Genomic DNA, 22,936 nt, shown 5'->3' with positions numbered 1-22,936 from the left:
TAAATTGGCAACCACAGATAATCCCCTGAAATGAACTAAATATACCTCTACTGGGGGCTTTCCAAGCGCAGTTTGCTTTTTGAAATTTATTGGTTTCAGCTTTGCATTTTTTTTCTACAATCTTTCTTTCTGTCTTTACCAGCTGAATTTGGCTGGTTTCTAAAATGCCTGATTTGGGAACAAAACTGAACATTCACCTGGGGATGGCTGACTACGGTACAAGTTTGAGTCAATGAAAATGTGACCTAATTTTAGATTTCGCTAGGAAAAGGGAACTAAGGCAGAAAAACAGCTGCTAAAATGACAGATGAAGACAAAATTGCTCTAATGCTTTTCATAAAAAGTCAGGTGAAACTACATTTAAATCTCTGTTGGCCCAAATTATTAGCTGGTTCAAACTGGCTGGGCTCCACTGGAGTCAAATCTGGCTCAGGTGCTCAGAAATGAAGATACTCCAAAGCCATAGCCACTTTTGGAAATTTTCTTCTAAATGATTTTCCAAAAGACATAGTGCATCGTTTGCTAAGTCCTTATGTATAAATATTTCTCTTGCCTCCATTCACACCTTTTTCCAATCACTTTTTCATTCTGTTTTGCAAGCTACTTAAGCGAAGAGCTCCTCTACATCCAACTATTGCTTTCCTTTAATAATCTTAGTTATGAGGCTAGTATTATTAAACTGATATATATCCCAGGAGCAGGCATGCTCAGATATAAAAGGGCTGGATACAGCATAAACTCAAGCAGTATCAACAGTCACACTTTTATTTTGCTTTAAACAGACAATTGGTCCAAGCTGTACCAAGAGTCCCTCTAAATAATCATATTTTTGCGTTAATAGGAAAGCTGTGTTTTGACCTTTGAAGCAGCACGCTTTCTTCTTCAGAAGGCTCATATGTATCATAACTGGATACATCTAAGCGTTGCTGAGATCCAGTGTTCAGATGATATCACTCTGAACTAATTAATTGTATTCAAAAGTCTGCCCAAGTCAGAGGAAAGGGAATGCTGTGGTTGCCAGTAATAGGAAAGCTATTAGGAAACACATCCCCTGGGTCAAATCCTCCAATGCTGAACTTGCAGTCAACCAAACTTCCCTTCAAGTCAGTGGAAGTACTTTTCTAAGTAAAGAATGAATAAGATATGAAGAAGGAGAGCGAGCCAGCAATGGAGGGAGACAGTTGTCTTGTGTTTAAACATGGGAGCAGGACCAGGAAATCCTGGACTCCCCTGTCCACTGAACCAGGGAATGACTGAATGAGTCTGGGAAGATGACTTAACTCCTTGTGCCTGTGGCCTCTGATTCATGGGCAACTAAAGCAGATGTCTGCGACGGGCTGACGTGCTGTCTCCCTGCAGCCATCTGCCCTGCTGCTGCAGTGCAGCAGATGAGGGTGTATGCTCCACAGCCTGACCTGCTAATACCAGCCTGTCTTTATCAGCAGTTTATGTGTGTATGGCCGACCGTAAGCTGAGCCACCTCCTTCTAAAGGGGCAAGGACTTCTGGCAATCGCAGACAGCGACACCAAACTGCCACCGCATGATTTGCTGCCCTTGTACGCCAGAGCCCTTATTCTTTCCTGCTGGGAATGGTTGCAATATCCCTCCACTTTAGGGGAAACTGGATGTGAAATCTAACAGATTAAGATTTGTGAAGTACTTTGAAATCCTAAAATAGCAAGGGTGAAGTACTGCCTTCGCTCTTTCTCTCACATGCACAAAATGGTACCTGTTTTTCATTTTATTTTGGGGATTTCCTGCAGCAAATTATGTAGTTATTTGCTCATTGGATTTGGTTTTCAGGTCCTTGATGTATGTTAAGCAGTTTCATTTTGATGTCACTGATGATGCTGTAGTTGCAGTATGACCAAGGAAGAAGATGGCTTAGCTCATGGTAGATCAAAATCGGATGAAACACAGCTATAAAATATATGAAATCAGAAAGCAGCGTAGAGAAGATACTGATCCTTTGTTGACATCCTCTAGGGCCAGGCCCACTGCTGATGCAAAGTGACATTGCCAGCTGAAACCCTTCTTCAGAGAAGAGCTTACAGAAATGGCCCTGTTGAATAACCAGCCTGATAAATGGCTTTAACCTTGATCCAAGCCTAAGTGTGATACCAGCTGACCATCAGCTGAGAATCAGACCTGCATCTACAGTGCTCCTTTAAAAGCTCCAGCTGCTGGTGACTCTCTTTAATTCATTATCATCATACCAAAAAAATGAGCCCCTTTATGATTCAGCAAAGAATAACATTGCTGGTCTGAGATCCTGGAAGCCTAGAAACCATCAGTTTTTTTTATTTTTACTCTGAAGGAATTTCCTTTTTTAATATTGCTGTGCTGTCTACTGCCAAAGCCAGGAAGTTGACTATCTATGGACAACAGTGACCAAAATTTGGTTTTCCTGGAATTTTCTCTTTTCCCTCCGCACACCCACACAATAGGCTTTTCAGGATGCCTGCAGTCTGTAATTTGCCTTTCTAGCCTGATAATGTGGCTTGCAGAAGCACCAGTTTTGCCAAGTCATCATCTGGAAGGAACACTTTCTTATGCAACAGGCTTCATCTTCCCCCCTCCGTGTCCTATGGCCCATGGTTGCCACCAAGGCCGGCTTCAGCCGAACCACCGTGCCAACACTGGGAAATGGGAGAAAGACCATGAAGTCTGGAATAGGGCCTGAAACTTTCAATTTCAAAAGGCACAGCCCAGAAAACAGAGGGATCAAGAACCCAGCGCTGTGGTTTCCCTTTGCCTGATTAAAGAAAATAGCTGCTGTCTATTTTTACTATAAATGTGGGACATGAGGTCCTTTGCTTTCCTTGTACAAAAGGGGGGATGCTGCTCACAATGAAAGAGTGAAGGAGTGGAGCACAAGAGGTCATCCCAGATTAAAACCAGCTGCCTGGTCCACAGAAATCTCTTCCATAGATTCTTCAATTTTTTTCTTTCAAGACAGGGACAGGATTGATCTCTTCCTTTTCCTATAGGTCATTATCACCATGCTGTCTGGTATTCCCAGTGCATTCACCACAACAAATCAATGATGATGCTATCATTAAGAATACGTAGCTAGAACATGTCTCCCCAGCCAATATTCTAGCTGATTAAAGAAAGACCAGGAGAGGGAAAGACATCTAACGGGCAATGAACTATATACCTTGCAGAAAATGAAAGCCATCTGTACAAGCGTAGAAAGAGGATTCTAGTGTGTGAAATCTACTGAGTGTGTTATATATGTGACCTTTGCGTCCACTGCCATGAGTAGTATTTTGAACTTCTAAACCTCTGATCAAAAAGATTTTTTCGTTTGCAAAAAAACACCACCTGAACACAGAGAACAAAGACTTCAGTCTTGTTTTGCTTGATTATTAACTATGTATGTTTGTTCTTGATTAAAAGACTGTGTTTTTAGATGACTGAAAATACTAAAAAGTACCAAACGTGTCGAAATGGCATACACAGAAGTAACTTATATGGCAGATGACTCAGTCGCTAACTCCTTTGGGTCTTTGTTCCTTAACTCAAAATGGATATACGTGTATATACTGAGGAGTACTCCAGCAGAACTCATCAGAGATGTTCCAGTTGCGTCCCCTTTATATGACACTGCATCCCCAAAGTCCTCAATTTCTACAAATTCCTCAATTTTTACAAATTCCATTTCTCCATTCCGTTCTGAACATGAATATTCTCCCCTACGATTCCAGACGGGGATTGCTGCTATGAGTTGAATTTCGGCTTATCTCAGTCTGAGTCCCTTTATCATTCCGCAGTACACCCAGAATGGTCTTTGCCCAGTAACACGGCACTATTAAATGGAATATACTGCCCTGAGCAAAGGAGTGTTACAGGAGTGTATGTACTACTGAGATGCTTCATTTCAGATGATAAGGCAGTCAAAACTTGCAGGGAATAATGGAAAGCAGCAGAGTGAGAGAAGTAGATAATCTAGAAGGTATTTCTCACCTTGAACATTTATGATTGTAATTAATCATTTGCTTCCACTGCTGCTGCAATTGCCATAGTACAGCACCATCCCAGTGACGGATGGTCAGAGGGTTATATGGGCCAGTCACCTCATTCAGACACATTCCTTTTCACAACCTGTATGAACTTTCGTAAAAACAGACCTCCTGAGCTAAAGTTTCCTAGTATGTTTTCAATTCAATGGGGAATTTTTAAATGTGCAAACTTGAAGGCGATCCATTATCCTGGTCTTCCAATTATAGAATCTGTTGTACATTTTATAGACTGTTTTCTGGCTCTTCCTGGTCTTCTGCTGATAAAAAGCAACTGTAAGTCTTCACATCTGACACACAAGCAATCCAGAAAGTAGGAGTGATTCCATGCTCTGCTTGGAAAATAAAATATTTTGAAAAGAAGACATTAGGAAGTTTGGGGGCATGTAAGAAGTACCCTCAAGGATATTCAAAGGAGACAAGTCTGACTGAACTGAGTTGCCTAGGAAAGTCAGAACATCCCAATTTCTGTAGCCAGTAACACAAGAGAGAGCCATGCGGCCGGAATTATATTCAGTTGCCTCTAATCTCCATACCCAAAAGCAATTAGAGCAAGTAGACGTGGGCTCAGGTACCAGTCCAGAGCAAATCCTAAGCATGTACTTCTGGACCTGCAGGGAGCCACCTCAGTCCCACTGGCACCACTCTCCTTACCTGGCATCACAGAGCCAATTCTTAGTTATCGTGTCCATTAGAGCAGTACCTAGCGTTCCCATTTGAGATGCCTACTATGCTGTGGAAGTCACAGTACAAAGTTATTTGAAAGTCTGTGTTTTCCCTGAAAAATAGGAAGCGTAAACAGCTGCTCAGTACACAATTTGAAAAGGCTAGTATTTCCAAACTATTGTTAATTATTTGAAAAAGCAGCAATGCCTGACAACCCTTATCTCTGCAGACACTGAGGTTGCTATCTTCTGTGGAGCCGCACCAGTGACAGCACGAGGGTAACTTCTGGAAGCAAGCAGGCTCAGTAGGGACCTGCTTGGGGTATGCACACAGCAGATTATGTTCATAGCCTTGAAGGATTCTGGACATAAAACAAAACAAAACAAACTATAGAACTAAATAATGAAGTTGTAAAGAAGAGGTAGATGAAGATGGAAACCTTCCAGTCAGTTCCAGGACTGTCCCGTTCGGACGGGGTGGCCGTGCCCTGGGCACACAGCTGGCTCTTCTGACAGCTCGGCACCGCCTTAGGCACATGGGAGCGCCCTGAGAATAAAGGGGGTGAAAGAAGGGGTCGATGGGGGATTGCTGAGAGACGGGGCGATACCGGGGGGGGGCGGCCGGAGCCAGCCCCCCCGCGCCGCTTCCTCCACCATGGCAGCGCCCCCCCCCCCCGGCCGCCCCCACGTGCTGGCGGCGCGCCGGCGCGCCGGCTCGGGGGCGGGGCGGCCGCCCGCGTCCGGCAAGGGCGCTCCAGGGCGGCGCGCGGATTGGCGGGAGGCGGCGCGGGCCCCGCCCCCTCGGAGCGCGGCGCTGCAGTGCGGGCGGCGGGTCCCGCCCCTTCGGAGCGCGGCGACTTCCCGGCGCCCCGCAGCCGCGCAGCCGAGCCGGCGGGCGGGCTGGCTGGCTGGCTCCGCGCTGCCCGCCGCCTCGCCTCCGGCCCCGCTCCCCCGCCCCCGCCGCGGGCTCCGGGCCCATGGAGCTGCTCTGCGTGGAAGGGATCCCCCGTGTGCCCAGGGCCGAGCGGGACCCGCAGCTCCTGGGGGACCGGCGGGTGCTGCAGAACCTGCTGAGCCAGGAGGAGCGTTACAGTCCCCACGCTTCCTACTTCCACTGCGTGCAGAAGGAGATCAAGCCCCACATGCGGAAGATGCTGGCTTTTTGGATGCTCGAGGTACGGCACCCTCCCCCCCCACCCCAGCCGGGTCCCGGCTTCTTTCTCCTCTCCCGCCTCAAAATCTAGCTCTGTGTCCGGCCACCGGCTCTTTTTCTTGCCCTTTCGTCCCTGCTGCTAGTGTGAGCTATGCTGCTCCGGCAGGAGAGAGCTGGTGGCGGCGTGCTGTAAAGGAAGGGAGGGGTGACCGTCCCACGTTCACTTGGGGGGGAGGGAGCTTTCAGTGGGGTTACTTCATACAGGGGGCAAGGGACAATCCAGGGAAGAGGTCTTGGCGGCAGGAGAGCCTCTGGGATGCGTGTGTGCCGGAGGTCAGGGCTGTGGGATTTGGGGGGGGGGGGTCCTGGAGGTGGCTGCGGGGAGGCAATCTGCAGTGGGGTCTTGCTGATGCGAGGGTTGGTTGGGCCAGAAGATGTGATTCCCCCTGTGGGAGGAGCAGCCCCCCTTTAGCCCAGCAGCCTGTGTTCACCCCCCCTCCCCCCCCCAGCAATGTGCTGCCACACCATTGTTGGCTCCTCTGTTCCCACCCTGCTCTCCAAAATTTCTGGCTAGAGCGCTCTGCTGTGCACCAGAGAGTCCAGAGACTTGAGTTTCCTGAATGGGGCTGGGAGCGCTTGCTTAAAGGGGGAAAATAACATCGCTACCATTTACTTCCCTAAGTTAAAAATGAATGCAGCTCTCTGTGGGAAACAGCCCAGTGGGGGAAATCTCATGGGCCTCTTTCTGAAACGGTCAGGGTGAGCGGTCTCAATAGAAAAAAGAAATAACAGATCCTGCAGAGGACAAATGATGTTCCAATTGAGCCTGGCTCCTGCTCTCCACCCCAGCAGCTGTCGCAAGCTGCCTGATCTGTCAAAAGAAGTAATAGAGCAACTTGCTTTTTTTAAAGGTTTTTCCCTCTTATCGTTGGTCTCTTTCTGCAGTTCGCTTTCTGAGGAGGTTAGTTAGATAAGTGTTGCTTTAGAGCCTGTTCCTTGTGAAGCTCTAAAGGCAGTCTAAAAGTGAATGATACTAAGCAGTTGTCATGATTGGGCACAAAGCAAAATTGGAGGCTTGTGCTATTTAGTCGCAGCTCTGGGGCCGTATGTTTGACCCGTTAAAATCAGGCCAAATTCACCTTGAACTGTAAGACACTAGAACTTGCACCTGAAATTGACTTGTCTTTCTCTTTAAAAACTGTGGAAGAAAGGAAAATGCACAAAACAACTGCCTTGCCCTGAGGGGTTTGTTCTCTTTTTAGAAAAAGTCTCTGTCCTAGGGTTTACAGCAGTCTGTGTAAGGGAAAGGCAGAGTAACTGTTTGAAAGAGAATGGTGCTGTTTGCTGCTGTATGAGGAGAAACTCCAATATTTTTATGGTTGCATTGAAAGAAGGAAGTAAATATGACCAGGGCTTTGATACTGGTTGAGAGATTAGAACAGGGGACTGAAATGGAGAACTCCTGGATTCTGTTTATGGCTGTGGTACAGGTGTGGTTGAGAAAGAGGAGGGGGAAGAAAGACTTCTGGGCTCAGCCACGGACTCTGCCATTGATTCTTCTTGTGTCTCTGGGCCACTTGAGGTGGAATTGTCAGAAGTGACTATGGCTCCTGCATGATTAGGTCTCCAGCTGGAGACATGCTGGAAATGATAATTTTCCTTAGAGGTCCTGAGTGCCCACAGAGCAGAAAATGCACAGCTTTGCTGGTTGTCTACCTGTAGACATCCCCAACAGGGGAAAATAAAAACAGGGGCAAGTAAAAGCAATTTTGGTCTTAGCTTGTCTGTGTGTTCTAACTGCATACCACTCTTGCAGCTTTCCACAGGAAAACAAAGTCTTAAGACACTGGTCAAATTTTCTTCTAGTGTAATTCTGTTCAAGTCTAAGATTTGCACCTGCAGCTGGTTTACACCTTAGCATGGAGGTGATACATCAAAGCCCTTCAGAAATGTGTGAAACACCATCATGACCAGAAGCTTTGAAGTTGTGGTGCAGGCAGGATCCGGGGCGCCGATTAAAACTTCCTCTTTTGTTATTGGATTTTGTCAGGTGTGTGAGGAGCAGAAGTGCGAAGAAGAGGTCTTCCCCTTGGCCATGAATTATGTGGATCGCTACCTGTCTTCAGTGCCCATGCGAAAAAGTCACTTGCAGCTTCTGGGAGCTGTCTGCATGCTCCTGGCTTCCAAGCTGCGTGAGACCATGCCCCTGACAGTGGAGAAACTCTGCATTTACACAGACAACTCCATCACACCTCAGCAGCTCCTGGTAACCACCCCTGTCTCAGAGCCCTCCGTCCCCTCCCCAGCTCTTATCTTCTACATGCTGCTACTTGGCAACGTACCTGTGTTTGTATCTCCTCTGTTTCCTTTCTCTTGTTTCTCCAAACGCCTTCCACCATGTTCCCCAACCAACCTTGCTTCCTTCCCGGTGGATGTTGCTGCCTGTCATTGGAGACCACCTCATCCTGCGCAGGCCCTCGCTCCCTGGGCTGGGAAGCAGCAGCGTCGCCTCCAAGTTAGCGAGAGAGTTCCCTGCGCCTTTTAAGTGCCCGTTCCCAGCACGGAGCTGCCACGCTGGGCTCGCTCCCATGCGCTGGTTCGCTCTCGAGTGACAGCTCAGGAGAACAAAGGCCCCTGTCTGCACAGCCGGCCGAGCACGCGGCAGGGGGCTGGGGCTGCCGGCCAGCGCCTCTGCCTTGCCCCCGCTGCCGAGGACTCTGTTTCTAGGCATGACGTGGGAGTTGCGTTTCCACATCAGCAGGAAAACGAAGCATTAAGTGGAGAGTAACCAGCAAAATGGGTGGGAGCTTTTGTGACACAGAATTCAACTAACCAGGTTATGCTATTCAAGGCTGACAGTGCTGCCAAGGTGATGGGGCCTGTAGAAACAGCCTGGAAGTACCTGAGAATTTGCTGCTGCCCAGGTCTTGCTACGCGGCTTTGAATTAAACCAGGGCCACTTGCCCAGTTGGACACTGAAGCAGCAGCAGCTGCGTAAGCTTTGAAAGGCAAAGCTTTTTTTTCCTGGTGTCCTATAAAGCCATTCAAAGCAAAGAAAAGATCCAAACCTCTGAGTTCAACACTGCCAATGGGGGAGGAAATTGGAGAACCCCTTTTCTTGGGGGCCTTCTGAGCTGTTAGATCACAGAGCCGTCAGGAGGAAACAGTCACCTCACTTCAAGTAACAAACATCCCTGGAGACAGTTTGTCTATTAGAATTTCTCAGGGTTAGTCATCACCTTATTAAATAAATATATATATATTTTTTTGAGCTGGGGGTGGGTGAGAAGATCTGAATGTGATTTGTCCCCAGGGTGGGGAATGAACCCACAAAACTTTCAGGTGTGAATCGGAAGGCCGTTCTGGTAACGGGGGAGCTCTAGTATGAGCATGGTTTTTCCAAGTGCCAGTAGAGGCTGGGGAAAATCCCCTCACCTCCGTACTGCTTTCCCTGTAGTTATTTGTAGGTAGCTCTTGTTTTAGTAGCACTCATGGAAAAAGTAGATGGATTATTACCACTGGAAAATGGCCAGGGAAAGGAATCCACAGGAAATAGGTGCTTGTAGCTTCCCTAGATCCTGAGGTGCGGTCTTGCTGCAGGACCCTCCTGCTGGAGGCTGGCACAAACTCTGCGTGCAGAGGTTTTGTCCCTCTTTCAGTAAAACCCTATCCTTGAGAGCACCTTCTTATCCACTAATACATTATGCATGAGATAATGAGTCACATTTGGTGGGAGAGAAGAAAAAAATGGGGGGACTCGGTTAACATTCACAGCTCTCCTGGGCCAGCAAAAGTTGGAGATGTTGCAGAGGCAACAAGCTGAGTGGAAGGTACTTACCAATCTCTTTGCAGGCAAATGGGCTGCATTTCAAAGGTGAGGGCAGGACTCTACGTGCCCTCCTGGGGAGTGAACCTGATCAAAATGCATGCTGTGGGCCAGTGTCAGCTTTCTGTCCTTGCAGAGTGATCGATAAGCTGTGCTATCCAACGGGAACATGGGTTGCAATAGGGTGAACTTGCTCCCATGCTTCACCTCTGTCTCCCTCTCTGATCCAGGCTTAAAAAGGAATCCTGCTGTGATGATCCTTGCAGTCACTTGCTTTTCTGGGTGCAAATTAGTGGACTTCACTGCAAATTCAAGTGGTTTCTGCAGGCTGGGTCTTTCACCGTGAGAAATCAGACTTGGTAGGCATGTTGTGTGCATTTTTTGATGGATCTTGGACTGGCTCAGTTGTACTTCATTCTGATTTATTTGTTGGGGCTTGGGAGGGGGGAGAGAAGGGCTCTTTTTTTTTTTTTTTCCATTGAATTTTAAGCTTTTTTGCAACAGGCTTCTTCCAAAGGAGAGCAGTTAGAGATTTGCAGGTGGGTAGCTGGCAGAGCGTATTTTCTTAGGCTGAAAGAAGCGCCATCCCAAGGGCTTTTCTTCACTCTTGCACTGAAATACTAATGCTGCCTCACTTTGAGTCTCCTTATGAACAGGAAGCTCTGGCTAAGCAGCACCACACCATTCATCATTCCTCTTCCCTTCTGCTAACATTAGAGTGGATATGAAGGAATAAAACGCTGTCTGCCACCAGTTGCTCTTTCGTGATTGTGCGGGTCTCCAGTACTGGAGTTCTCCTTTCTCTATTACCACCCACCCCCAATCCTTGCTGGCTCTTGGGATACTCTCAGTGCAACGTGAAGCAAAGCCAGAGAGTTAGCACGCATCTCTTCCATCCTTGTACTTCAGAATAATGCAGTTGAGGTGGGCAAGAATGACTTCATTTTGGGGGCCAAAAGCCCTTTCTTGGGATAGCCAAAGATGGCTCTTTCAGCAAATAAGATCCTCTTTCCCAAGGCAATGGTCAAAAGCAGTCAGCATCCTGTTAGCTTGAAGCTGTGGAGAGATTGGTAACTGGGGCTAGCCAAATGACAGCAGAAGGCATACTGGACCAGGCACAGCCCTAAATGAGACATGAAGTGGAGGAGGTCTGAGGAGGACCAGCAAACACCTGGGAAAGAGATGCTCTGTAGCCTGTGATCTGGAGGTGGCATTTCCCAGCCCACCACGAGGCTTGCTTTGGATGCTTAGCTTTGGAGCAGGTCCCACCCTGCTGTCCCTTTGCTGCTCGGTGTAAAGAGGGAGCAGAGGTGACATCTGAAGATACTTGAAAGGTTTGTCTTCGCTTTGGGTTCCAACAAGAGTTAATGCCCTGATTACAAAACCAGGGTGAGCTGCTGTTTTTCTCCTCTGTGCTAATCGTGGTAATGTTACTTCTCTTCTTTCACAATCTTGCAGTGGAAGAGGGTGGGGAGGGGAAGGGGAGCTTCTTCATTAAGGTTTGGACAATGGTACATCCTGGCCTCTTCTCGTGGATCGGTGCCATTTCAGCTTCCAGCTTGTCCTCCCAGGCCTTTTAGAGGAAGCTGGCTCACTTTCCCAGCAGGTTTGCTTCCTTCTCTTGAAGGGATGCTTGGCACCAGCTCAGCAGTCTAGAAAGGGCACATTTAAAACAAAATCTTGATGAAGTTATTCTAGGGAGAAGGAAATGATGCAACAAGGGACTTGTCCATTTGGAGGAAGTTGGATTTCCGTCGAGGGTGTTATCTAACATACCTTTCCTTTCTTCATAGAGGCTTTTCTGGCCTGCGCAAGAGGGTGTTCAGCTGCTTGAGGACTGAGGGTTGGGGAAAGCAGTTGTTGTAGGTCACCTTCATCTCTGGCTTGTTGGCAACTACTTGGTTTATCCCTAATACTTTGTCTTACCTCTGAGATTTTTGACTTTGAGAGGTCGGTTTTGCAAACTGCTAGGTATTTCCTAACTAAGACCTGAAGCAGGATCAGGCCGCTAGGCAGATAATGGAGGGAGCAGTAGTGAAAGCAGGTGGTGAGGAGTGAAAATAAGAGACAGGGATAACAACTGAGTTAGGGAACAGGGATATTCACTTGGAGTAGAGCGGTGACTTCACAGGTAGGTGCGCTGCGTGTGTTTTGGCTTCTGCTTGTTGCAGAGGTGGCACAGTTATGGCCGTTTGCACGTGTGATGTTGGCATCTTTACACTCGACATCCAGCCTTGAACTCTGGTCAGAGGATGGAAAAAACTGTTTACCCCAAGTTTCTTCTCTGCAGAAGGACTTTCATGGCTGCTCATTTCTGTAGCTGTCTCTCAGCTGCTGGGTGGGGTGGGTGGCCAACAGCAACGGCGGCAACGCTTTCCACCCTCCTTTTGAGTCAGCTCACGAGCCCAACAGAGTGCAGCCTGCTCCCGCTTCGCTGGTGTCTCATCAAGTCTGAGATAATGTAAAATGGCAGCTTATCAACTCGAGTGACAAAATCAAGCACAACTTCCTTTTCTCCTGCAGACACAGGGCTGCTGTGGGGAGGGAGCTGGGTTCTCTGCTCCCTGGGCAGCCTTGACAGATACATTTACGCAGCCCCCTTGTAGGCATGGTGGATGTGTGGGTGAAGGCAGAACTTAATTTACAGAGCGACTGTCGCTACACAGCAAGGAGAAAAGCCAGTGTGTCTGTCACATCCCAGTCTGAGTTTGTGGAGCTACAAATTGAGTAAAACCATTTCTGCTTGTGACTGTGCTGTCAGAATGAGAGGGGGCAGAGACAGCAACCAGGGCAAGAAGGCTATTTTATCAAAAGAGGTCTGTGCTCTGAGATCACCTTGTAAGAGCAGGGGGAGTAATGAGGAATGGTGGTTGCTGCTTTTATATTATTAGTTTATTTTGTAAGGCATGCAGCATGCAGCTGGGAGAGATCAAGGGAACAAGCTTGCAGTTGGAAAGCTCAGCTAGGGTATGGTTTCTACCCCTAGGGACCCTGGCCTGGCATGGGGAGCTCTGCACTAGGTGATCTCCCAGAAAAGGGACCCGATGGGATTCTTGTTGGGCAGCGTTGCCAGTTTGAAGCCCTTCCAACAGGAAGGTGGGCTCTGCAGGCTGAAGAAACAAAGGAGTATTTTCCACTTTTTCCCCCTCTCTTTCATTAGCCAGGCAGAGACTGATTCAATTAGATGCAAATCAAAATGCCAGGAAAAGGATGTTTGCTATATGGAGCGGTGCTGCTGTCGCAAACCTGCTTGCCTATCTCTTGCAGCCTTTTGTTCTGCTTCTTCCACAGATAAAGTGATTCAGAGATTCTGACATGCTGCGCGGAGAGCGGCAAGTCCCAGGGGTGAGCAGGAGAAAAGCGAGGAGCAGGGCTGTTTGGCAGGAGGAGACTTCCCTGAGCGAAACCCTGTGAGCTGGTGACGCTCCTCAGCTCCTGTCGCCTTCAGCAAGCATCTCTAGTGCTGGCTGAGTCTCGGGATCAGGCCTGTCATGATGACATTTTTCAAGAATGTGGTGAACCTCTGTAGTAGCTGGAAAAAACGCACGTCTGTGCGTTGCAAATGGATGGGCTGTGGTTGCGGATCGGTGCTGGGGTAGCACGAGCGAGCATGTCCCAGGTGATGTCCCACAGCTGGTCGTCATCTGACAAAACAGGTCCCAATGGGGACTGGTTCTGCTGCACTGATGGATCCAGCGTGGATGCTATGTGCCTCTGGTGATGCCTGGGAGCTGGCTCGCAGTTCTGGGAGGAAACGTGAAGAACAAGAGCCCAGATGATGCTGGGCTGGTGTCCCCTCTGTGCTCAGGAGCTCCCCTCTCAGGTGTAGCAATCCATGCAGAGATCACTGCTCATGAAGCAAGTCCAAAGTCCTTATTGTAATCTTGTCCTCGGGGTCTGCAAAAGGGCCGTGCTCCCAGCTCATGTGAGAGAGGACGGGCTCTGGCTGCCCCAGCCTCTCGCCCCCAGGGCAGTGACCACCAAAGGTGCCAGCGGGCACTTGTGCCCCTGTTCCCAGGAAGCTGGGCTGGCACGTGGGCGAGCAGCCAGCTTTCCTGGCAAGGCTGCTGGTTGCCTTGATGGGTTTCAGCTTAGTGACAGGTAGGGACAAAGTACAGAGCTCTCCACCTCCGATGGGTCTTTCGTTGTGTCACCTTACTGTGTTGCCTGAGTTTAAGCAATGGCTAACGCTGTCTTTTTTTCCTCTTCTTATCCATGCCTCATCTCCTTTTCTTCCCCTCTATTCCAATCGCCCTGTTGTATCAGGCTCCCTAAATGACCTGTGCCATGACCCTAAGGCTCTAGAATTTATTGCTAGATTTCTTTTTGCTTTTTACCCTGTGAATCTGGCTTAAAAATATAGAAAGACTAGGAGGAGAGAAAGCAGGCTCGCCATCCATATGGGAGACTAGCAACTGTGTTCGAGTAAAATACCACTTACTGGTTGGAAAAGTACAGGCTGTGAAGTGGCAAGCAGCGCATTTGGCATAGTGGGGGATTTGGAACAGGTTGAGCAATGCTGTTCATTTAAGCAACTCAAAACTGGTATTGTTGTGTAAGGGGAAAGAATGAGTTTAAAAAAAAAAGAGAGAGAGAAAATGGAGACCTGCCCTTATGAAAAATCAATCTCACTTCTTCAAATCTGTCTGTTTTAGCACCCCTTCAGCACTTCTGTGGGCAAGACTGACCTTGTAATTTTAGGCTACTTGAAAAAAGAAAGATATCCTGCTGGGTAGGACTAGCCTTGAAATGGAGGGATCTGATTAAAAATCCCAGGTCAGCTTCATCCTTCCAAAGCCGTAGCTGAGCGATGCTCAGCCCCTGCAGCGTGTTTTCCTTTCCCTGTGTGTTTGCAAGGCAGGGACGTGTCGCCCCATACCAGCAGGGAGGTGGGACATGAAGGTGTCCTCTGTGGCGTCGGTGGCACGGCTGGTGCCAAGACCAGCTTTACTGCTTGTCCAGAGAATGAGGCTAGAGAAGCTGAGGGCCGTGGCCCCAGGCACAGGAGTCGGAGATCTTGAGCATGGCTTGGGACATGGGGGAATTGGGACCGGCCGAGCAGCTCGAGTGCTGGATGTGGGCTGCCTGTGACGTTCCTGCTTGGATGGGAAGGGAAATGATCCTGGGAACGTGCAGTTGTCTGCCTGTCCTGAGACTGCTCTGTCAGTGACAGTCATGCCCAGACGTAACATCAAAGCAACCTAGCCCAATGAGACCGGCCAGCCTGTGGCCTCTTAAGTGAGTTTGCTTCAAACCCTTATCCTAGGTCAGTCACTTATGCCTTGAAATTCATGGTGGAGTGGGGGACTGAATGCAGAGGTCCCAAATCCTTGCAGTAAAGCTCTAATCGTGGGCCTATCCTTTCTTATGCTTTCCCTGACGAGTGTTTTGCTGCAGGCCTGTGCAAACTGCTGCAGAACTTCCTGGGTTCTGGGTGGTGACTCTGCCAAATGCTTGCCCTTGACTGCTCTGTGCTTAGGTTTCCTTGCTGGATTTGGGACTGATGCCCAGAGTTCAAAGAGCCTGAGCAGATGAGAGGAGTGGCCCTATCTGACATCAGTGGGGGCGCTTGGGCCTTGCTGCCATCTGTTCCCCAGCTTGCAGATTGTGCAGCGCCCAGCTAGGGGAAGGCACTACAGAAATATCTCTGTTAGATGCGTAGGCAGAACAGCACAATGTGGGACAGAGACATTGGCAGCCACCTGGCACCTGTCTCGGGAACACCAGTGAGCCATTGCTTGTTGGTCGCCAGGAGAGGTGGATGTGAACGTGGCTCTTCTCCCTTTCTGAGAGACTGCTGGGGATGCTTTTCTGAGCTTGGCTGGAAGCTCTCTTGGCAGAGAAGAGGTGTGATGGGTGGGAGGTGCTCTGCCAATATGCCAGCCTGGGGCTAGAAGGTGCTGTCCTCTGAGGGCTGTGCGCCTGGTGTTTGCTATCTGTTGGGCTAAATACCTCCTTGCTCAGCGCCTAGTCACAGCCCCGAGCTCGTTGGGGGTCCCAGATGTCATCGCTGATGACGCACAGGAGCTTGGGCTGTTTGGACGCAGCCCTAAAAGCTCGGTTATGTTCCCCCCACCTTCTCTTGGTTTAACTTCTTCTGCAAAGGGGCTGGCTGGAGAGCAGGTGCTGCCTCCTGCGTTTTACTAGCCACGGAGCCACTGTAGGAGGCAGTCCCTGTGCTGAGCAGCTCAGAGTGGCACATACAGAGGTGAGCTGCTGTATTCCCTTTGCCGCGATGATTAGAGGAGCACGTCTCTGTTAGCTCCAAGCTGTATCGCTCCTGGGAGCGTGGACCTGCTGCAGCCATCTGCCTCTCCTTTTCAGGAGTGGAGAAGGAGTATGGGGACAGTATGCCTGCTGCTACTTGCTCTGTTTTTTCCTGTGGGCTGTTGCAGCAGCCTTGCAAAGCAGAGAGTATTGAAGGCTAATCCGACTGCACCTTGGAAAGGAGAAACTAGATTTATTGCTTCCTCTTTTGATCTTTACTCCAAGCTTTGCAACAGCTCAAGGTTGGATTTGTGCCAGTCACAGAGCAGGGACATTCCCTCTTTTCCTTCTGCCCCGTCTCATGGATTGCACTGTTTTACTGACCCAGATAAGCTTTGTGCTTATCTGCTCTTGGATCCCGTGAGCGTTTCTGGCTGGTCTAGGCCAGCTGAGTAACATGCTGTCTTTCTCTCTCTCTGACTGTACAGGACTGGGAGGTTCTAGTCCTGGGGAAACTAAAGTGGGACCTAGTGTCGGTGATAGCAAATGATTTCTTGGCTCACATCCTCCATCACCTCCCACTGCCAAAGGACAAGATGGAGCTGGTGAAGAAACACGCACAGACCTTTATTGCCTTGTGTGCCACAGGTATGTGCCTCTTTCTGCTGGAATCGTCCTGCCAGGATGCTGGGAAGTGAGCTGGTGACTGCAGGCATGGGAGCCTGGGCTTGAGTCAGGCTTGCTTGGCAACCTTGGGCCAGTCTTCAGTAATCTGGCTTTTTGGGGAGCTGAATGCTTGCCTTCATTTAAATTGGAGCTCATTGCTGCTCAGTTACTCGTTTTCTGTCTCTGACAAAATGGGATGATGAGGCTAGTGGCTCTTCATTGGTGCCCAGGAGATGCCAGAAAGAGCAGCCATGTCACCACTCTTGCTCTGCAGGCTGTGACTGCGGAGCAGGAGGTCATATGTTGTGAGGGCATCTAGGGTAAAGACAGGATTGAATCTGAGCTTTTATCAGCCCCACTCTAAGTCACTAGAGCAACATCATCTTCAGGACCTCTTTTGGTGAGAAAAGCCCAGAGAAGTAGCTTAATGGAGCTTGCTACTCTATACTTGGCCTGTGTTTCCCGTTGCTTCACTCCATTTCTGCCCGCTCTGCTGGAGAGACCCTCTGTCTAGCTCTCACTAGTTTTCCAGGGAAATCACAGTCCCAAGAAGTTATAGTCCACACACGTCTTTGCTAACAGCTTGTTATTTTTGCCCCTTCTGTTCCTGTCCTGCCTCTAGATTACACTTTCGCTATATACCCGCCGTCCATGATTGCAACAGGCAGTATTGGAGCAGCGATGCACGGCCTGACGGTCTCTGTTAATGATTTCACCGGAGAGGCGATCACCGAGCTGCTGGCCAGCATTACTGGCACGGAGGTGGTGAGTGTTCATTGGGGAACAGCAAAGCGAGTCCAGTACTGGACTCCAGTGGAAGCCTTTCCTCTTTCTGCAGCTTGCCCCACTTCAGGAAGGGGAGGAGGGAAGTTGTTTGTAAGGATGCTGACTTGGCTTTGAATGGCGTGCCCAGAGATTAGTGAGCGTCTCTAAACGTGGTGATGGTATCCTGGGATGAAAACCTTGGTCAGGCCTGTTGGCTCCTTGCCTCTGAACAGAGCACAGCAGCCATGAAGGGAAAGCAGAGCAGGAGCCGCTGGGGTGCGTTACGTAGTCTGTCGTAACCTAGCGAGGGGCAGCAGCAGCAAGTTAGGTAGGGGAGAGTTGGAGGGGCTGCGCCTGTGAGCAGGGGGAGGGTGGATCCGTGTGCTTGTTGCCAAGAGTGGCAATGCAGGTTGAATTCTCCCTGGATTATTCTGCCATGCTCTCAGCTGGACCTGGGGACTGTGGCTCTTCCCTAGTTGGCAGTAACTGGCTGAGGTTGCTGCGAGAGGGTATTTCAAAGCCCTCTCTCTTCTGCTTCTCTGTGCCACACTGTCCAGCCTGTAGTGAGCATCTGGTGGCTGCGTGCTGTAGTCAGCTCCCCGGCCGCCGAGCTGTGCGACAGCCCTGACTGCTGTCTGCACAGAGCCGGGAGAGCTCGGGAGGCCTTTGAAAAGAAGCACAAAGGGAAGCGTCTGTTGCCTGAGCAGACAGGTGTTAGCAGGATCGGGTTGACAGGGTGGGATGGGGCAGAAGGAGAAGCTGGGCTCAGCATCTGCTAATCTCAGATGGTGTCTGGTTACAGGTGCCCAGACTTGGGTGGGAACAGGGCTGGGGGCCAAGGCGATCCAGGATGCTGATAACGGGGGCTTTGCTGGGGATGTGGGATGACAAGGAGGGTCTGCTTGGCCCTCTTCTGCCCTTTGGCTAGGGAAAGGGGACCCAGTCAGACTCCCAGTCTTCAGGTTGCTCCTGCTGTAGAGAAATCGGGAGCCTTTATTCTGCCAAGGCCCCTTTTGATCTTTTCTCATGCCTGAGCGCTGATGCCGGCAGCCAGGCGTGGGGTTAGTTACAGTCCCATGACAGCAGTGTCAGGAATTGGAAGAGACGCGTCTGTGCTACGGCAGGGGGAGACTGGGTCCTGGCATTGTCTGGGCAGAGAGGGGATGAGGCAGGAGGGTGTCCTATTTTATTGTATGACTCTCTCTTTTTTGTTTGTCTGAGCCTTTTTAAAGAGAGAATCGCCGCAGCCAGCTGCTCTCAGGCTGCTGCGGTGAATGGGGCAGGGGATGAAACCTACCCGGGGAGCAGAGCGTGTCGGAGCTGGCAGAGGACAGGTGGGAAGCAGGGAGGGGAGCTGAAACCAGGCCCCTGCTGTCCTCCAGCTCTTCCCTCCCTCCCTCCTCTTCCTCCAGCCCTGCTGCTCTTCAGCCCTTCCCTGCGCCAGCCGAAAGAGGGCGTCCTTCCTGCTCTGCAGCCCGCCCCTGTGCAAGGTGCTGTACAACAGCCCCTGCCCCTGGCAGGGCCAAGGCGGCTCCTTGGATGGAAGGAAGCCTTGGGGAAGCGTCCGTGGGAGCAGCGCTGCCTGGGGAAGCACCTGGCTTCAGCCTCCCGCATTTGACTGTGGTGTTAACTCTCTGCCCGAACTGGCCTTGTGGTTTCCCCTGGTGTGACTCAGTTTCCCCTTTGGTTCAGCAACGAGTGACCCCTTTCCTACAGCTGTTGAGGCTCCACCTGGGAATACCAAAGGCGCAGTGAGCCCGTAGGGCCGGAGGGAGACAGCTGGGCAGGGGTGCGCTGGGCTGGCCAGGCGCTCCCAGCCCTGGGCCGGCAGGAGCTGAGCCACCCAACTGGGGCTGCTTGACTGCTGGTTGTGCCAGTTTCACGCATGACTTGGGACTGCTCTGGCGCGCTCTGGACCAGTTCTTGCTCCTTCGTGGAGAGGTCCAGGCCCCGCTGGCTTCCCAGCGTGTCTTGGAGAGCCCCAAGGCACAGCTGCTCTGCAGAATAGGTGATGCCCCAACAAGCCCCGAGGCAGGCAGAGGAGCCTGGCTCCATGCGGGCAAGCCAGCTTTTAACATCTCTGTTGAAATGGCCTACAGAGAGCCTGGTTGCGGCTCTTCAGACACGTGCCTGTCTTGGCTGCTATTGGGGTCAGCGCAGAGAGGCCGTGACGCGGTGGCAGTTCCTGTTAGATTGCACCGAACCAGCAATCTGGGTGCAGATTGGGCGCAGTGACCCCAGGAATCCTCTCCTCCCCGCGGCCTTGGCTCCCGCGCTGTCCCCTGCGCCCCTCGCTGCAGCGAGCCCTGGGCCGGCTGTTGCGCGAGGCCCTGCAGCGAGCTCGCTGCGGGTAAAAGGGTTAGAGACTCTGCTTACTGGAAATGGCTCCGGGAAGGGGAGGTGGGCGTTGCTATTTTTGCTTGCCACATCCTCTGTCAGTTTCTAAGAACCGGTGGTGGATTCCTGGTAAGAGATTTCAATGTGTGACAGCATCCAGCGAGCAGACGCGGCCCCGCAGCGTCCGGCTCGGGTCCAGCCTTGAGGAGCAAAATGCCACCTTTCCCCCTCGGCGAAACCCCAGCCGCAGCAGCGAGAGGCCTCCCGCAGCTCTCGATGCGTCACAGCTCTCTAGTGTCGGGTTGGAGGAGTTTCCTCATCTGTTTATAGCTTGGGGTGGGGGGGGGGGTGTCTTTATTATAAGCAGTAGGCCACCGCTCTCAGTCCTCTGCGTCTTCCTGTTTGTGGGGCTTGTGCGTCCCCTCAGTTCTGGCTTTCCTGGGCCCCGGGGAGGCTCGAGTGAGTCATGCAGGGCTCGCCGAGGGAAGAGCAGGAGGGCAGGAACCGTGTGAGAAACTGCTCAGCTGCAGAGCCATTCCTGTAACGATGCAGAGCATCAGCGGCACGCAGCGCTGTCGGGAGCACGTGGCTGGGGGCTGCCTGCTCGGAGGACGTGGTATTGGGGCTGTGCAGGGCTGCGTTTGAGATCCCCAAGCTGAGTGAGTGACTCGGAGTGCGTGTGTGAGAGCCAGGGCACCCAGCAGAGGCTAACCTTGGCCAGCAGCTCAGGCGCGGGCAGGGATGGGAGGACTCGGAGCTGTATGCAGCTTCTCTCTACAGCAGCTGGGTGACCACAGAGGCGCCCGGCAGTGCAGAGCTCCAAGGAGACCTTGGATGTGGAGCCTGCAGGGGAGGCAGGTGGGACCTCAAGGTCCCTATGAGCACCCATGCCTGCTGTAAGAGCAGGCCTTCGTGTGGCTCTAGGAAGCCCTGGCCAGAAAGGTTGATACTGGCCTGCGCGGAGCTGTTCTCCTTTCAGCCCTCAGTAGCAGCTGACTACTGTGATGCTGAAATCACGTTGCCTCCAAGTGAATACTGTGATGCTTTGGGAAGCTCTGCCAGCCTCTGATGGGCAGTAATGTTGTCTTTTGCAAGAACGCAGCAGAGCAGGGAAGCAGAAGAGAGCCAGAGCAGAGCCTTCTCCTTGGGAGGGGCCTAAAGCATAGAGTTGGAGATGCTCCTTGTAGGAAAAAGACTTGTCTTCTGTGTGCTTAGATGCTCCAGGGGCCAGAGACGTAGCCCAGCAGCTGTTCAGAGCTATTTATAAGGTCCTCTCACCTCTGAACAACAGAGAAGAACTGAGGCCTCTTGTCTTGTTTCCTCTCCCACAGGACTGCCTGAAAGGCTGTCAGGAGCAGATTGAGGCAGCCTTAGCCGAGAGCCTGAAACAGGTGTCCCAAAGCCAACAGGAATACAGAGCCACCAAGACTGCTGCTTACTCGGCCAGCCAACCCACCAGCACACCTACAGATGTCACAGACATCAACCTGTGACCAGCCTCCCCTTCCCGAGAGCTGCCCAGCCCCATGAGAACAGGACCTTGCCCTGGACACCAAAAAGTCTTTGGCTTCCACCTACCCATCCATTAACCCCATCCATTTGAAGCCAGCTGAGGATTTGTTCTTCTTGCTAGGTGCACAGAGAGAGGGCTCTGTGCTTGTCCATCTCCACTCCTGTAACACTGGAGAGGGACAGCAGGAAGGTGTTTGGGGAACCCTCACAAGTAGCCATCAAAGTAAGTGCAGGAGGCCAGTTGGCAGAGCTCACTGCCTGCACTACTTGCTGGTTTCTGCAGGTGGCAGGGGACTTTTTCATGGTGGTGGGACTCGAGAATAGCTGGGGAGGGGGTGCAGAATCCAAAATGAAGTTGTAAAAAGTTTCTCAGTTCGCATTCCTCTTAGCCCGGGTGGCTGCTGTTTGCTGTCTCCTCGGTACTGTTACCGTGACCATGTCCAGCCCTGCATGGGCCATCAAACAGGTATAGGGAGCCTTTTATCTCGGCTTATGCACTGCAATGTCTGTAACCCCCCCACCTCCTTCTCCCAGGCCATTTCTTGTTGCCATTAGCGTTGGGGTTTGCGGGTTTTTGGCTTGCTTTGGGGAAGTGCTCCCTGTCTGTGTGGACAGTAGAAGAGAAGTTCTCGCCTCAGGGAGCAGCCTCTCGCGTGAGGTTTGGGCACAGCACATGCAGCAGGGACAGTGCAGCTCTGGAGCGCAAACCACTGCAAATGGCCTTGGCTTTCCGCTGCCCCACTGAGGCTGCTTAATTTATTGTTAACTGCTAAGAAATAGGGAGGGAGGAAGACCTGCATTTTCTTGCTGTGGGGCCTGGATGCTGGTTTCCTCTCCTTCCAAAAGAGTGCCTTGATCGCCTTTTGTCCCCTTCCTTAGCTTCCTGGGCAATAGGGACTCTCATTTGGAAGCTGGTTGGTTTTTAGGTAGCTCAGACATCAGACTTGATTTTAAGAAATACATTTGAATGTGCTGCTATCATCTGAAACGCATCTTCGCTTCTCCAAGGCAGGGATCTCAGATCACGTTGAGGAGGGTGCTGTTTTGCATATCCATGTGGGTTTGAGTTGTAGCCTCGTAGGGTGGAAAATCTGCTGCGCAATTCAGTTGAAAAGTGATTGCATTTTTGTTGCGTCGTTGTTGATCTTGTCTGTTAGTTTTTATAAAAAGTGGTTTTAAAAAAAAAATGCTGCTTTTCTGAGAGAACCATTAAATTGTAGTATTGTATTAACGAAGAGAAGCCAGCGAGACTCTGCAGGGATGGGAGGCAGACTATTGCTGCTTGATGACCTCTGGACACATGGATCTGTAGCTGTTGTCCTCCTGTGGGGGATGTGGAAAAGGACGTGGAAATATTCCTTTTTGGATGCCACTGGAAACAAAAGTCTTATCTAGTGGAGAAAGCTGGGGCTGCTCTTTTTCCACTAGCATGATTTGTCAAAAAGCCATCTGCCACTGACTCCTGCTAGCGGGAAGGGTAGGGGGGAGTGCAGAGCCTGTCTGTACAAAAGGAAACAAATTATATATATATATAAATGAATTTTTAATTTAAGAGTAAACATGGTTTGGTGTTCACATGCAAGAGTCCCACTGCTGGGAGAATCAGAGGGTGATATGATGCAATAAAGTATTTTAAACAAATATTTATGCATCGAGGTTTTTGCTTTGAAAGTTGCTCTGTGTTGTGCCTGGGGCAGCCCAGGTACAGGGAAGACTCCTGCTTTCCTGCTCCTATGCAGAGCTGCTGTCTCTGCCCCGGGGGTGCTCTCAGGTGGGATATGT

The 22,936-nt window shown here is 50.7% G+C and overlaps 1 protein-coding gene and 1 long non-coding RNA gene across 4 annotated transcripts in view; both read left to right on the top strand.

Annotated features, from left to right (window-relative positions):
- The window catches only part of LOC138062112 (uncharacterized), a 32,287-nt gene extending 26,988 nt beyond the window's left edge, over window positions 1–5,299 (top strand). For both annotated transcript variants that reach the window (XR_011136144.1, XR_011136145.1), the window contains one exon: window positions 1,988–5,299. This is a non-coding gene — a long non-coding RNA (uncharacterized lncRNA). The remainder of the gene's footprint in view (window positions 1–1,987) is intronic.
- A 211-nt stretch (window positions 5,300–5,510) lies between these two features.
- On the top strand, window positions 5,511–22,795 carry CCND3 (cyclin D3). Of its 2 annotated transcripts, XM_068918261.1 has the most exons (6): window positions 5,547–5,863; window positions 7,892–8,107; window positions 16,363–16,522; window positions 17,163–17,305; window positions 18,718–18,795; window positions 20,974–22,795. In XM_068918261.1, exons 1-6 carry the CDS (start codon window positions 5,666–5,668, stop codon window positions 21,133–21,135), a joined length of 957 nt encoding a protein of 318 aa, XP_068774362.1. In that variant the 5' UTR covers window positions 5,547–5,665; the 3' UTR covers window positions 21,136–22,795. The 2 variants fall into 2 exon arrangements, with proteins under 2 accessions (XP_009676782.2, XP_068774362.1); XM_009678487.2 differs by lacking the exon at window positions 18,718–18,795 and having other exon boundaries at window positions 5,511–5,863.
- Window positions 22,796–22,936: the final 141 nt, after the last annotated feature.

This window comes from Struthio camelus, chromosome 24 (genome assembly GCF_040807025.1).
Source record: "Struthio camelus isolate bStrCam1 chromosome 24, bStrCam1.hap1, whole genome shotgun sequence".
Lineage (NCBI taxonomy): Eukaryota > Metazoa > Chordata > Aves > Struthioniformes > Struthionidae > Struthio > Struthio camelus.
The sequence above is the reverse complement of the archived record's forward strand: the minus strand, read 5'-3'. Positions and strand labels throughout refer to the sequence as shown.

Coding starts and splice junctions, on each gene's coding strand:
- CCND3 (XM_068918261.1), top strand. CDS start 5,666: ATGGAGCTGCTCTGCGTGGAAGGGATCCCCCGTGTGCCCAGGGCCGAG. Junction 16,523..17,162: donor TATTGCCTTGTGTGCCACAG/GTATGTGCCTCT, acceptor TCCTGCCTCTAG/ATTACACTTTCGCTATATAC. Junction 18,796..20,973: donor GCAGCCCGCCCCTGTGCAAG/GTGCTGTACAAC, acceptor CCTCTCCCACAG/GACTGCCTGAAAGGCTGTCA.